General features: G+C 36.8%; 1 protein-coding gene across 2 annotated transcripts in view; it reads left to right on the plus strand.

Moving 5' to 3' along the window:
- The window catches only part of LOC149827505 (phosphoinositide phosphatase SAC2-like), a 37,652-nt gene extending 32,584 nt beyond the window's left edge, over positions 1–5,068 (plus strand). For both annotated transcript variants that reach the window (XM_090019416.1, XM_090019415.1), the window contains 5 exons: positions 20–133; positions 1,502–1,711; positions 1,953–2,126; positions 4,206–4,311; positions 4,551–5,068. In XM_090019416.1, the coding sequence (XP_089875542.1) occupies positions 20–133; positions 1,502–1,711; positions 1,953–2,126; positions 4,206–4,311; positions 4,551–4,673 (727 nt within the window). In that variant the 3' untranslated portion in view covers positions 4,674–5,068. The remainder of the gene's footprint in view (positions 1–19; positions 134–1,501; positions 1,712–1,952; positions 2,127–4,205; positions 4,312–4,550) is intronic.
- The last annotated feature ends 10,595 nt before the right edge of the window (positions 5,069–15,663 follow it).

The following is a 15,663-nucleotide window of genomic DNA, read 5'->3' on the forward strand; positions in this document are numbered from 1 at the left end:
TATGCACCTGAGCAAACAGGTTTTTGGGGCACTTCCAACCCCAACCAGATAAACCTGCACTATGGGAACTGGATTCTGACCAACATTACAATATTGGTGGGCGTGGTCAAGGTTTTGGTGATGAAAATTCAAGGTATTGTTATTTGTTGGTTTTCTTTATCATATTTGGATCTGTATTCTATATTCCACACATTTTGTTATATGACTGGGCATTTGTTTTCATATGTTGTTCCATCTCTTCTGCTTACATGTAGCTAGGTAGTAATTTTTTTAAGTCAATTCCATGCATCCATAGATAGTGGTTATAGTTATGTTATAATTTTTGAATTCCTTGATAGCATCCTCTTTGTGTCTGTTGCACCTGCACTTTAAAAGCCATTTGCCATCAGTTAGCGTCGGGCAATTTAGAAGCACAAATCTCCTTAATGCCCCATTTGAATGCAGGTAAAATTTTAGGAAGAAGGAAAAGCTTCTTCCAAACCAGGTGGGTCCCACCATTTATCCATGTTTCTATCTAACATAGAAAAATTTTAACCTTAATTTTTTTGTCAGTTTGTCCTGTTTTTATGGGGAAAAAATAAAAGTCAAATGTGGGAACGTCTGACATTTTTCCCCATAAAAACTTTATGCTACTATTTTTTTTTCTTCCAATTATTTTTCCGCATTACAAACGGGGCCTAAAGGACATTAACTACTGTATGTCACTTCCTTTGGAGGATCATTTAGCTCTCAAGGACTGAAGGAGCCATCGACATGAATGAATACTCCCATTTGCTTGTTGAATAACGGTATGAACACCCGTGCTACAATTGCATGTGATGGTGGAATTCTGTGTGAACATGCACTTGTGCATGTGGTGCGTCATAGTTATGGGTATTGGTATTGAGATAATATACACAAAGTAATTTCCTGGGAGAATGATTCTTGTGACAAGAATGAATTTTTGGGAAAAAATGTATTCTATTGATATTTTGTGATAAAAAATTGTTGACAAGCACTGACTCATGATGTAAAAAAGTTAACATACAAACAGAAAAAAAGAATGGAATCAAACCACTTATATTAATGTTTATTGTATGTTTGCTATACTTGTTTGTATGTTGTGACACTGCTTGTAACTCTTTTCTTTGTTATAATAATGTCCTTTCAACCATTAAAATGTGTATGTATACAGTTCAGTTTAATTGTTTTGTTGTAGCATCTTAAACAAGGGATTCTTGTTCTAAATCATACCATTGCCATTCTTATTGAAAAAAGCGTACCATCTATACCTTTTTTGAGTTTTGTCCAAAAGCACTATTGGTTTAAAGGATTACTTTTCTGTATTCACCATTTCTTTCTTAAATATATCTTTTCTATTTATAAATTAAATAAAGTTGATTGATGTTCACAATATAGATAAAAGATAGGGTGCATACTGCATGGATAAATTACCTGTTGTGATGTTTATGCTTTTTTTTTGGTCGATATCAACTTCATTTTTCATCTTTTGCTCTTGCAGAACATTTTTCAAGAGGTCCTTATCAGATGGCAACATACTCTGTGAGAACAGCACACCTTTATCCACTGCCAAGGGTGGTGTTGGTGCTAAGAGGAGTGGATTTTCTAACTCAGCTTTGCCTGAAAGAAATGCACAAGGAGATTCTGGCAAGGGTCTCTGTGATTCCACTCCAGAGATCTCTACTTGTGACAGTGATATTTCCTATTCCAGGTTCATCAATCCTGGCCTGCTGTTATATATATCATTTTGTCATGAAACATGCTTTTAAGCTTCTAAAGAGCTGTTCTTTTCTTAGTTCATAGCATGACTTATGATTCCACCAAATAGAATAAGAGAATAACGAAGAAATAATTATATGCTCTTTTTTGTTTTCAATTTTCGGTTTATATCAAGTTAATAGCCTACATTGTTAGGTATGCTTACCTCATTTGCTGTGCTGTTTTTCTTATAGGTTTGTACCCACGGTGGCCCGCAAACAACTTTTTCCAGGGACACGGATAGATTCTTGTGTTGACAGTGATGTAAGTGAGCATGGTCCTCGGGATATTCTAAGCAGCTCAAATTTCGTGGACATCGGTTGGTTGTCATCATCTTGTAACTCTTGTGAGGATGAGGGTTATGAAAGGCAAGTACTTTTATGCATTTTTTCACATTTCTTTTTAATCTTGAAAAGCTTTGTTATATTCATCAATCATGTACCTTTCTAGACTGACTGTTTTTCTATGATTTTATAGTTTTTTAAGTTTCGTTTATGTTCTCATCTTATTAGATAACGTTGAAGTGATAAGGGTGAAACGGTTCTCATGAAGAATTAGTTTTCAAGCAGAACATGTCTTGTTTCTGAATTTCTGTGTGCAGCTAAGTGACATGGATAGCAAATTTGTTTCGATACCAAAGTCCCATGTGTGATAACACAATGCGAGTGGCCATATCCAGTATCCTATGGTCATTCACATGAAGTACGTCTGCAGTACCAACGTATCTTCTCTCCCTCACTAATAATCTAAGAGGGACTTCTTTTTTTATCAGCATTCTCTTGTTAGAATTTATTTGATTAAGCTGCAAATATTTCCCTTTGAAGCATAATAACTTGAGTAATCTGCTGTTCGGAACCAGTCAAGAGTACATCTACATCTACTTGCATGAATTTGTTCATGTCTCTCACAGGGGTCAGAGCCTAGGAGAATTCATGGATTGGTGAACGCTACCACCAGATTAATTTTGCACTCCCATTTGAATCATTTGTCTCAGTATGATGTATGATTTAAGCTTTAGGTCCTATTAAATTGGTGACGGGGATGCCCATGCCATTGACAAATGCACCCATTTGTTCTGGGGCCAGCCTAAAGCAGATTCCTAAGCATTATGTTTTAGTTTTAGTACATGTTGGATTACTGTTATGACATAGCAAGCAGGGCTGGAATCCAACCCCCTGATTGCTATCTGAATCTCCGATTCTCCGGCAGGTTTATGGTTTGTCCTTTAGGCATCAAGAGTGCTCAAGTCTTGTTCCCAATAGTAATGCTACACAAAGACAGCTCTCTGGCTCCACATCAAATCAGACCAATGTGTGATTGATGCCACCTGATTATCAATCTATTTTCCAAGTTAAGCTCATTTTTTTGATCTTTAAGGCACTTTCCTTGACATTGATGAGTTGCACCAGGTTGGTGTCTGAACCAGAGCTACCGGAAGCTTCTTAGATTAGTGGGAAGTGCATTTCCTGGAAACTAGCTTTGGAAGCGTGATACTCTTTGCTTTTGAAACCTAATGGGAATTTTGATTCTCCCATGCTTTTCTTATGTTTTCCACACGCTTTGTCCATGCTTTCTATATGTCTTCCCATGTTTCTTTTCATGTTTTCTATGTGCTTCATCTCACACTTTTCACTCACTTTCCATGTGCTTTTTCTAAATAGGTAATCATCATTTTTAGATTTTGACAAAAATTTCATTCTTACACTAAAAAAATCATGAGATTTAAAAAATGTCGTTTTTATATGATTTTTTATTAGTTCCTATTCGATTCCCATTTCGCTTTCCATTTGATTCTCATACCGCTTCCTTTTTTATTCCCATTTCGCTTTCAAATTGGTTCTTCGTTTCTGGCTTCCTATAGAATTCAAAATGCCACACTTCTCACTTTCACTTCCTGTATTGTTTCCTGCTTCCGCTTCCTAGTCTGGCAACCTTGGTCTGAACTCCAATCATTTTTTTGTGCACCAACTTTAGGTGAATCATTTGTTGCAACTATGTGCTAAATTAGTTTGGAGATAATGCTTAAACTGACTCACCCTTATTGAGTCCTGGCTTGACCCTACAAATTTTGAAGTTCCCTTTAAGTGGTGTTTGGATACCCCCACTTATCCAGATAAATGAGATGAGGTGGGATGTTCTAAAAAGGAGAAAAATGCAATTCTCCAGCTTATCCTGTTTATCTGCATAAGTGGGTGCATTCAAACAGCCCTTTAGTGTAAACAATTTCCTAAGCCTCTAAATTGCTGCCAAGTCTGACCAAATTAACATGGGATTAGAGTTTTGATAGCATGAGTTGTGCATGTGTTAAGAGCTTTAAGATTGGTGTTTTGCTAAGGAGGGTAAATTGTTCCTATAGTGCTTGCCTATTAGATGAGGTGTTTTTCCTTTTTTTTTTCTTGCCACATCAGTTAGTCATTGATAAATATGGTTGGCTGTTTTGGTTACAGGTCTGCACTCATCAATTCCCCAGATGTTGGCCGATCATTAGAAAATGTGATAAACGGTGTCTCAGTTGTAACTCCATACCAAAGTGAACATGGAGGGAGCATAAAGGTCAGTATTTTCCTCCATGTCAAAGAAAATCTGTTGAATAAATGTCAGGTTTGTAAACTACGAGAAAAACGTTCTTCCAGATCACCCACTCTACCAGTGCATTTATCTGATTTTCTTTTTTTTTAAGATATGAAATTCATGGGAACTAGTTGAATTCCCATATCTCTGAAATTAGAGTCAGTTGAGGTTGCTCTTCTGAACAGTTCTCTCCGATCTTATTGAATTGCACTTTGTTGCAGGAAGAAGATGCTACAGAGATAGAGCAGACTTACCAGACCAGAAAATCTGATATCTATGGCGAGTTTTCGGATAGCTTCGTGCGATGGGTTATCTATGGGGAAACCCTGTGTAACTGTAATTAGTCCCAAAAGTTTGTCATATTTATTTTCATTTACTCTGACCCAGATACAAAGTGGAGAGTGGTTTGCATTCAGGAAAAATAAAAGGATAAAGAGGAAAGAATGGTGGCTCCAGTACCGGATTTCAGTTTTGCCAGCATTCGGCATTCTTTGTAAGATATTCTTGTGCATGGGGATGCTATTTATCGGTAGAAGATGCCCAATCAGAATCCAACATAGTTCTGAGAGTAAATAGTTACAAAATTCTTTTGGAGCTCTCTCTCTGTGAAAATAGGGCTTAGAGTCTCTTAAATAGGGTGAAAGCTTTAGTATTTCATGTACATAAGTTGTACTCCATATTGGTTCTCATTGGACTTGAACAATGTCAATAATCTAAATGAAAGTTTTTCTCCTGTTCATATATTTCATGTAATTATTGTTTGAACTTCTTGAAGTTCCTTTTGTTTTAATTGATAGTCTGGCCTCTCTCTCTCTCTCATGCATGTGGGTGCACGCACACACGCACATGAAATACGTGGTTAAGAATTTGCGTCCTATATGGCCAAACATGTATCAAATAATTGCCCGGGTTGCCTGAGTGGCAGCCGGCATGGTAATAAGGTGCTGACTCTTTCATCCCAGCTTCAACTCCCACCAGTGTGCGGGTGCCTTTAACTGCTGGGTTTTTCACGGTTTTGGGTGTCGGTGAACCCACCTGTTGCTACCTCGCAGGGGATTGGCCCATTAAGTGATCCGGTACTCAACAAGGGTTCCTCGTCACCAAAAAAATAAATATATAATTTTACGCATGTCCAGGGGCATCGATGATCCATGTGACTGCTGACCCTTTTGTCCCAGGTTCGACTCCCACCAGTGGTGGGTTCTGTATGTGCTTGGGTGTCAATGACTACCAGAGGTTTACCTTGCAGGGGAACGAGCCCGTTAAATGACCTGGTTCTCGGCGAGGGTTCCTTGTCATAAAAAATAATAATAATTACATGCATGTCCAGGGACATCAATGATCCATGTGGCTGTTAGGTTCTTTAATTCTGCATAGCTGACTCATAAAATTTATGAGGCATAGAGAATAATAAGTTTATAACGAGGCATCACAAAATGTTGGTCTACATGATTGCTGGTAGGGATGCATAACGAGCCAAGCTAGTTCAAGTACACTGGTGAGCCGAGCTCGGCTCGAGTTTAGTGGCTTGATTTAAGCTTGGCTCGAGCTCGACCGTGAAAGTAAATGAGCCAAGCCTGTACACAAGTCCAGGCTTGATCTACATAAACGAGCTGAGCTTGATGAAGCCACTAAACTCGACAAAGCTTGATTAAGCTCATAAAAATAGTATATAAAATAGGTTTGCAGAAGTATAAATAGTAGGTGTTTCTCTAACGGGCAAGCTTTTTACTTTTCATCTAAAGATCATGGTATTGAATCTGCTGTCAGTATAACTTTTCACGTTTTACAATAACCTAGCCCGTGTTTTTAGAATATGTATAATCATAATAGTTAAAAAATGGCCAGCCTGATTTAATGGTGAGGCATGTGTAAACATTTTGAAGAAGTTGGAGTTTGAATCCCACATCTTCAAAAGTGAAAGATACATTTGTTTTTAAAACTCGGGTAAAGCTCGGCTCGGCTCAAGCTCGGAACCTAGCCCAGCTTGAACACATGTATTTTATACGAGCTGAGTTTGTATATGCCGAATTGCTGGTAGCTTCTTTTTTATTTCATCAAACTGTTGCCTAAGGTAAGATTCGAAGTTTGTATACCAAAAGTTTATTAGAAATGTGTCATCATGGATGGTACAATAAAAGGGCTTAGTCCATTTTTATCCATGCTTATAGCAAAATTCTCAGACATCTTGTGATGTTGGATATTGTTGTCCAACTCATACCGGTACATACAGAGACGCGTTTTTATTTGAAACTCATATTGATACTATTTCAAAAAATATAGATACGAGTTTCTAATAATCATTGATACGGTTTTCAAGAGAATTGAAAACATTAGTTAGGTTTTTATAAGATTTAAAAATCAATGGTCTACAATTGTTAAAAACGAAAAATGATTGTACTGTACGACCAAAATGACACATTTCCTGAAAAGCCTTAAAAAATTTCAAATCTGTATGTTGTTCAAAATTGCAAATACTGTTATTTTTATGACATTTTTAGTCATCACACTTATCATTTTCGGTGCAAATTTCCTCCATATGCAATGTTTTGAGGTTTGAGTTTAAAAGAAATTTCATAAATTTTTTATGAGAAATTATATTTTTTATGCAATGTAACTCAGGTATTTATGCAGTTTGTCAGTTTGAGTTTGAAAGAAATTTTGTATATTTTTATGCATTTTTTTTAATTTTTAATGCAAAATAACTCAAGTATTTGCGAGGTTTTGAAGTTAGAGTTTAAAACAATTTTTGCAGTTTTTTATGCGATGTTATTACATTTTTTATGTGAAGTAACTTAGGTATTTGTGCAGTTTATCAGTTTCAGTTTAAAAGAAATTTTGCATATTTTTTATGCAAATTTAAGATTTGTTTATACAAAATAACTCAGGCATTTGCGATGTTTGGATGTTCGAGTTTAAAAGTTTTAAAGTTCATCAAATAGATTTGGATTAAATATTTTCACATGAATCTTTAATGCTTTAGGTAGACGTGCACAAGGAGATAAGGTCGACCAGTCGATCAGTCAACCACTCCTCTTTAATACCCTAACCAAAATTAGGTTGAGCCACTTGGGACTTTGCAATTTCATTTATGAAATATTTTGTAATTTGTGAAGCTTTTATGAAGCCTCCCTTGGCTTATAAAAAAGGGCTCTCATTGTTAGCATAAGACAATAAATCAAAATGATTGGAATGCTTGTCGCTCTATCTTAGTTAGATGTCACTTGTATGCAAGTTTGTGAGGAGGAGTGTGGTCAAAAGCCCAGAAAAAATGCAAGTTGAGTAGATACTCAGTTGGCGCTTGCACTGGCAAAGATCAGGGAACTGAAGGATACACTTGTTGTAAAGGAGGTCAAAATGAGTGTGCTGAAGAAAACACTTGTTGCAAGGAAGACTAAAATGAGTGTGATGAAGAAAACAATTGTTGCAATGTCTTCGGCCATTATACAACATCAAGCTGCAATCATAGAAAACTACGCTAAGGTGAACAAACATCTACAAGCATGACTGAGGGATGGATCTAGGGCAGTGATTTCTATTTTTTATTGTTTTGTAAATCATGAAAATGAAGTTGTAATTGATCCTTCGCACCTATCATTTTAAGGTTCAAGTTTAAAGGAATTTCTATAATTTATATTTTATGCGAAGTTATTACATGTTTTATGTGAAGTAACTCAAGTATTTGCGATGTTTTGAGGTTCAAGTTTAAAAAAAAAAATCAATTTTTATACAAATTTATTGTATTTTTTATGTGAAGTAACTCAAGTATTTGTGAGGTTTTGAGGTTCAAGTCTAAAAGAAATTTTATAATTTTTTTATGCAAAGTTATTATATTTTTTATGCAAAGTAACTCAAGTATTTGTGAGGTTTTAAGGTATGAGTGTAAAAATTTTTTTGTAGTTTTTTATGCAAAGTTATTACATTTTTTATGTGAAGTAATTCAAGTATCTGCGAGGTTTTGAGGTTCAAGTAAAAAAAATCATAGTTTTTTTATATGAAGTTATTATACTTTTTATGCTGAGTAACTCAAGTATTTACAAGATTTTGAGGTTCAAGTCTAAAAGAAAATTCATAGTTTTTTTTACGTGAAGTTATTATATTTTTTATATGAAGTAATTCAAGTATTTGTCAAGTTTCGAGGTTCGAGTTTGAAAGATAGTTCACAAATTTTTTATGTGAAGTTATTACATATTTTATGTACAATAACTCAAGTATTTGTGAGGTTTTGAGGTTCGAGTCTGAAAAAAAAATTGCACTCTTTTTATGCAAAGTTATTACATTTTTTATGCAAGGTAATTCAAGTATTTGCGAAGTTTAGAGGTTCGAGTTTAAAAAAAAGTTTGCACATTTTAATGCAAATTTTACAGTTTTTTATGCAAAGTAACTCAAGTATTTGTGAGGTTTTGAGTTTCAAGTTAAAAAAAACTTTACAGTATTTTTATGCGAAGTTGTTACATTTTTTTATGCAGAATAACTCAAGTATTTGTGAGGTTTTGATGTTCAAGTCTAAAAGAATTTTTGTAGTTTTTTTTATGCGAAGTTATTGTATTTTTTTATAGTTTTTTTATGCGAAGTAACTCAAGTATTTATGAGGTTTTGAGGTTCGAGTTTGAAAGAAATTTTATAATTTTTTATGTAAATTTATTACATTTTTTATGCAAAGTAATTCAAGTATTTACGAGGTTTTAAGGTTCAAGTTTAAAAAAAGTGCACAGTTTTTTTATGCAAAGTAGCTCAAGTATTTATGAGGTTTTGAGGGTCGAGTCTAAAAAAAAATTTATAGTTTTTTTTATGCAAAATTATTATATTTTTTATGTGAAGTAACTCAAGTATTTGTGAAGTTTTAAGGTTTGAGTTTGAAAGAAAGTTCACACATTTTTAATGCAAATTTTGCTTTTTTATATAAAGTAACTCATGTATTTGCGAGGTTTTGAGGTTTGAGTCTAAAAAAAAGTTCATAAATTTATCATAAAATATGTCAAGTTTAAATTTAAAATATTATCTAGAAATTAAATAACATCCATACATTCATCTCTATATCTCCATATGAAAATATTATCAAATTCGCCCCATAATTCATCATTGTCCTCCTCCTCAGTCATCAACTTTTTCTTTTTCTTTTTGTTTTGAGTGTTGCCGCTCCCTTTTATGTGAATGTTACTATCGAAGCATCGATTTGGACTTCCTTTGCCTTTGCCAACCATGGAGCTTTCATTCACATTGCTTTTGCCATCAACAGATTGTGTTCTTTTAGTGATGTCAATAGCCCTACCTTTCATGCTAGCTGCGCTATTGTGGTTTCCTATAGCGTAACAATGTTCAATCCCACTGACTATGCTATTATGGTTCTCGATGCCTTTTTTCGCTTTGGCTATCTTTCCCAACTCAAATTCTCTAACTTGATTATAGTTAACGATCATTTGTTTTCTATCGTTTGTTATATCAATCTCACAAATGGGTTTATGTTCGTTATAAAATAACTAACAACCTTCCGATGCTCATCACAAACAAGAACATTTAAACACATACATAGGTAAAATTCTCCTATGCTCCATGCCCCAAGAGTGACATGTAGGCGATTACAAAAAGTCCATAGTCTTTTCTATAACAAACATAATCTAAGTCAACAACATGTAAACAAAATTAATTGAATTAACAAACATATAAGCAAATTACTTACTCGTTATCTTGCCGAGGGATATCATTTTCAAGTGTGACCGTCCGATCGGTGAAACAGTCGTAATCTATACATCTTGTAAAAAAATGACTTTGCAATGAAACATTAGACCTACTGAGTACGAGAAAACAATCTTATTATTTTTAACTAGGTAACTGTAACTTACTATATTGATAACATTATCAACTGCGCAAGTTATGATGCAAAGTGAATTGCACAACATAAAGTCCTTCGCCTTTAAGTCCATTTGCTAAAGAACCCAACAATTATTGTTTCTAGCAGGAAATAAAAGCTGCAATATAAATCAAGATTAAAAAATAACTTGGGCATCCATAATTTCAGTTTGGAGATACCTTATGAGCTTCAAACCAAATGCGAGGCAAACATTCAACATCCAAGCATGTAAATGCCTTATCTTCATGCCCGAGAGTTGTGAGCAATTGCTATGACCAGACAACATATAGAAGTTAGTTTCTTTATTTTCAGTGATAATACAACATAAACAAAAGGTTGTGCTTACTCACAAAGATATAAGAAGTAAGGTAAATCGTCTTTGGTAGATTTTCTTCCTTTCTCATGAGGCGATTGGATTTTACTTGAAGTCTTTCAGCTAAATGAAACATATGTGGTACATGCATGTTATATTCGAATGATCACACATAAAAAAAAAAACAAACGAACATGCAAACTTCACACTTACATCACTTGCCATCCAAGTTTCTTCGTCAAAATCAAATTCTTTTTTCTCCTTGTCAATCTCTTGCACATCCTGCTCTTCGGGCAGAACAACTGGCACTCAGAATGGGGCTTTGTAGAGTTGATGTCTGCCACATCTCCCTTTTCCTTTTGTTGTCCTTGTACTCATTGCGAACTACCTAAGATATACACAAAGCATATAAGTAGGGATGGCAGTGGACCAAAGGAAAGAGGGGCCCCGCCTTGCCCCGTTTGAACCGGGGATGAAGGGTATGAAACGGGGATGGAGGTAGGGACAAAGGTTAAAATCCATCCATGTTCGGGGATGGAGGCAGGGATGGACGTACACTTTTCCCCGCCCCACCCCACCTCATCCCCGTTTGAACCGGGGATGGAGGACATGAAACGGGGATGAAAGCGGGGGTGAAGGTTAAAATCCATCCCCGTCGAGGATGGAGGTTCTAATCTTGAGGCGAGGCGGAAGTGGAGACCTTGTCCCCCGCCTTGCCCCACTGCCATCCCTACATATAAGACATTGGAGTTGTTCATTAACAAAGACTACATAAATACAAAGAAACAAAATTCATTAAAGAAAAAACTAACGAATACAGATGACACAATAAACTAATGAATAAACGTATGATTTAATGTGCTTCCACTTGTTGTCGCCAAGCTCATCACAGATATTGCACTTGTATGACACAACATTCTCGTTTGTTATTTGCCTTTTCTTTTTAGGGTGCCTTGGTTTGGGATCCACATTTGGTGGTAAGAGAGGAGTAGGGTTCAGAGGAGCAACATGTGACACATTATCCATCATCACCATGAATGAATAACTATGATATGTACTATGATATGCAGTACGATACAAATCAGCAGTGTACTACTTGTCACAGTATTCATCTGGTTGGTTGCCTTCGTACATAATGCACGTGATCACATGATTGCACAAAATCTCACTAACCTGCCACTCTCTACAACTGCACTCTTGACTCGCGAGATTAACAATGTAACCAAAATCTTGGTCGTGAGCTTCATATCGGTACTCGAGGCAATGCACTACTTGCACACATACTTTTTGTGCATCTTTCTAACCTTTCTCGAGCTTTTCTTTTATGTTGGGCACCACAATAATTCCTGACATGTTCTGCCCATCATTCCTTCTTTGCTCATAAAGTTTCATCAACATAAGACAAAGCTTTTCAATAAGAGGAATAAGGGGCTTGTCATGTATATGAGAATCCACACATTAAAGCTCTCTGCTATATTAGAGGTTAAGCACTCGTACCTCTTAGCTGAAAACTTATTGTTAGCCCAATGTTTCTTTGCAACATCTTTTGTGACACATGTGTACATATCTTCACGTTGCTCATTGATCTTGTCAAGAAAGTATGTGCAATGAGCTGTCGTGGCTGCTCTGACTGCACTCCACCAAAGTGGTACAAGTGATAAACCAAAAATAGTTTTAAAGTTGTTCGTCAAGTGCTTCATGCAATATCCAACACGACAATTAGGTCATACGAGGGGGACAACATACTGTAGCCCTAGGTGTTAATCTGAGATGATCGTCAACTGTTGTTTAGTTTTAGGGTTCTCAACATCGTAGCGATCCAATTATCTTTTTACGTGTGACAAAAACCATGCCTATGAATCTTTCGACTCCCTGTCCACAACTGCAAAAGCAACAGGAAATATCTGACTGCATGGATCAATACTATGGGCAGACAACAATATACCCATGTATTTTTCTTTTAGGAAGGTGTCATCTAGCAAAAGAACTAGAGGGCATCCTTTAATAAACCCATTGATGCATGGACAAAAAGATAGGAATAGATATATAAATCAATTTCACGTATCGGTCTCAATGACCTCCCTCGATCCTCAGTTAATAATTTTAAATTATGGCAATAGGCAAGAAGCAACCTGAAGGAGTCTTTGAATGAATCATATATCTTCACCTTACCTACTTTTCATCTACGCTATGTTTGTTTGTAACTAAACTCCATACCTTCCTCCTGACTTATATCATTCATGATTTCTCTTAAAGTCATCTTCGGGTTATCGTGCAACCATCCGTGAATAACACGTAAAACCCACTTGGAAGGCATATTTTTCGCTACTAGGTTGCTCAACGATCCACCAAATATATGCTCGCTTTGATACTTCTTCACTTAAAAGAATGTTTCTCCCTGCACCTTTGTGCAATGGATCCTATAGGTGCAATCAATCTTAGTTTAAAGGTTCTTTTGTGTGCATACGACAGTTACTTTATTGTTGCAGCTCTTCTTAAAATTTGTTTTATAGTTGTTCCTGATCACATGATGTTTCAAAAATTTATGGTAATAATCAACATCATTAAACCTTTTGCTAATAGCAACCTATCGATCGTTGAACTATGTTGCTAGCCATTGAAATTGGTCGCAATCATCAAGTCTTTCCTTACGCAACAATTCATACAACTAAGATGCCTTTGTATCAAAGATTTTCAATTGCTCTTTCGCGAAAGATATCCCATCCAGTGAAAACCTAGAAAACCCTAAACATTAGTGTATATACGTAAAATATTTCTAAATCCCAACAAATGCTCATAAAACTCACACAACATACCAATGTTTAAGCTTCTGAGAGGTCACTTGTAAATCATTGTTGGTATGCAAATCACTAGAAGTGGGGGTCCAAGTGGTTCCATATCCTCTCTAGTGATCCTATGTTGATGTACACCCTTAATTGTTTGTGAAAGTTCTTCGTTGTTTGCAAGTTCAACATCTATATTCCTAATCGATTCATGCCACTGCATGTTCTCCACTTGTACAACATTACTATCATTTATTATTTGGGACAGTTGCATGTTTGGTTGATCAACATCATTCATTGCTTGGGACAGTTTCATGTTCGGCAACACACTGACTTTGATAGATTATTCTACATCTCTTTCAACTGCTTCTTGTTGCACTATGCGAAGTACTAAGTAAACGTCGCCGCTAAATAACATCTCTTTTACTTTATCATCATAAAAAACATCTACTCAGCATGGTTCATCACTTATGGACAACAAATATGTATACCGAAGGCTAATTAACTCTTCACACAGTCCTGTTTTTTGAGACAAGTTAGCCACTAATTTATTAAAGCTAATATTTTTTGGGATCATTAAGGATCTTCAACTACGATCATCAGCGACATGGTAATGCACTTTAGCCGATACTGAAGTTATTTTAACTACTTACACCAACCACATAAAATATGCATTTATTGAGAATAGAATACATACAACAACCACTCTACAAAACCAACTACTCATATTAACACCATGTGCATGGTCAACCCAAGCCTCATTACATATACACAGAAAAAAAAATTATATAATAATGGAAAAGCATCTTCAAAACAAATACAAATCTTCAAAACAAACATACACTACAAGAAACATGTGGATTAGCGACGACCTAAATTCGTCGCTAATCCATTGCTAATTCGTCGCTAAACAGTTTAGCGACGGATTAGCGTCAGATTAGAGACAGATAGCTTTCATCGCGAATTTTTCGATGCTAAGTAGCGACAAAATGTATCCGTCGCTAATTTGCGATGGATTAGCGACGGAAATGATCTGTCGCGAGTTTGTCACTATTTTAAATTAGCGATGGATAATATCCGTCGCGAGTCCTTCGCTATTTTAAATTAGCGACGAATAATATATGTCACTAATCCGTCGCTAAATTTTAAAAAAAAAATTAAAAATTTTTTTTGCTCGCTGCCGAGAGGTATTCCGGCAGCAATATGACGGACTTGGAGCGATTCGTCGGCGGCGACGGAGGAGGAGGACGACCCACCACCGGATCCCAGCAAGTCGTACTCCCTCGACCCCAAGATCTCTGATTGGGTCTCGCAGAGGTCGAAATGGACTGATCTCGTTATTGACGGCCATGACAGAGACGAGGCCGGTGTCGGGGCGAATGGCGTCGCGGAGGTCATCAGAGCCGACGAGGAGGTAGGTGGCGTGGAAGCGACTTGCTCCCTGGCGCGCTTGACCGCCTCGTCCGACTCCCAGTCGTAGAGGTGAGTGCAGGAATGGGGGTTGACGAAGCGGCCAGTGAAGAAGGGCAGCATCGCGTCCAGCACCCGTGTGTCCACCGGCGACGTCGCCTGCATGTCCAGGTACAACGGCCGCACTGTGATCCGCACGCCCTTCATCGAGATTCCTCTGCCCTCCTCTGTTGCGTCGGAGTTGGGCGACGACATTCGCGGCGGTCGACATCGTCCAGCAGGATCGTCCGATGAGCCTTATTGCGGCGACCATGAGGCTCGGCTTCATCGACTAGCGGGAGCACGAGGCTCGGTTTAAATTGAACATCAATTTAAATTTCGAACGGGGGAGAGAGGAAAAATTTCGCGCCTTAGGTGGGACAGTTTAAGTCGAAAATTAGCGACAGATTTAGCGAGAGAATTTTTCCGTCGCTAATTAGCGACGGAAAAATTCCCTCGCTAAATCCGTCGCTAATTTCCTACATTTTTGCAGTGAAATTTTTTTGTCGTCGATCTGTCGATAATTAGCGACGGATTTGAGACGGAATTTCTACTGTCGCTAATTTTAAAAATATTTCAAAGATTGACGACGGATAATGTTCTCTCGCTAAGTCCGTCGCTAATTTGTGACAGAAAAAATCCGTCGCAAAAATCCATCGCTAATAAGGGTTTTTCTTGTAGTGATATTATATTCTTTAAAAAAAGCCCTAAACTATAAGTGTAGAGGAGGTTTGAGAGTCCATGGATTGGGGACCAAAAAGAACTCACCTTTTGATCTAACAAGAGAAGTTGATGGGAAGAATGTCATAGTCTCGTCAGAATCACTGAAAAAGTCATCGAAGATAAGAAAAACTCAAAGATTGTGCGGAGGAGATTTTGTGGACCACAGGCTGGAGACCATGAAGAACCCTAGATTTTGTTCTTAAAAAGAAGCAAAA

This window comes from Nuphar pumila, chromosome 10 (assembly GCF_984573655.1).
Source record: "Nuphar pumila chromosome 10, dmNupPumi1.hap1.1, whole genome shotgun sequence".
NCBI classification, from domain to species: Eukaryota; Viridiplantae; Streptophyta; class Magnoliopsida; order Nymphaeales; family Nymphaeaceae; genus Nuphar; species Nuphar pumila.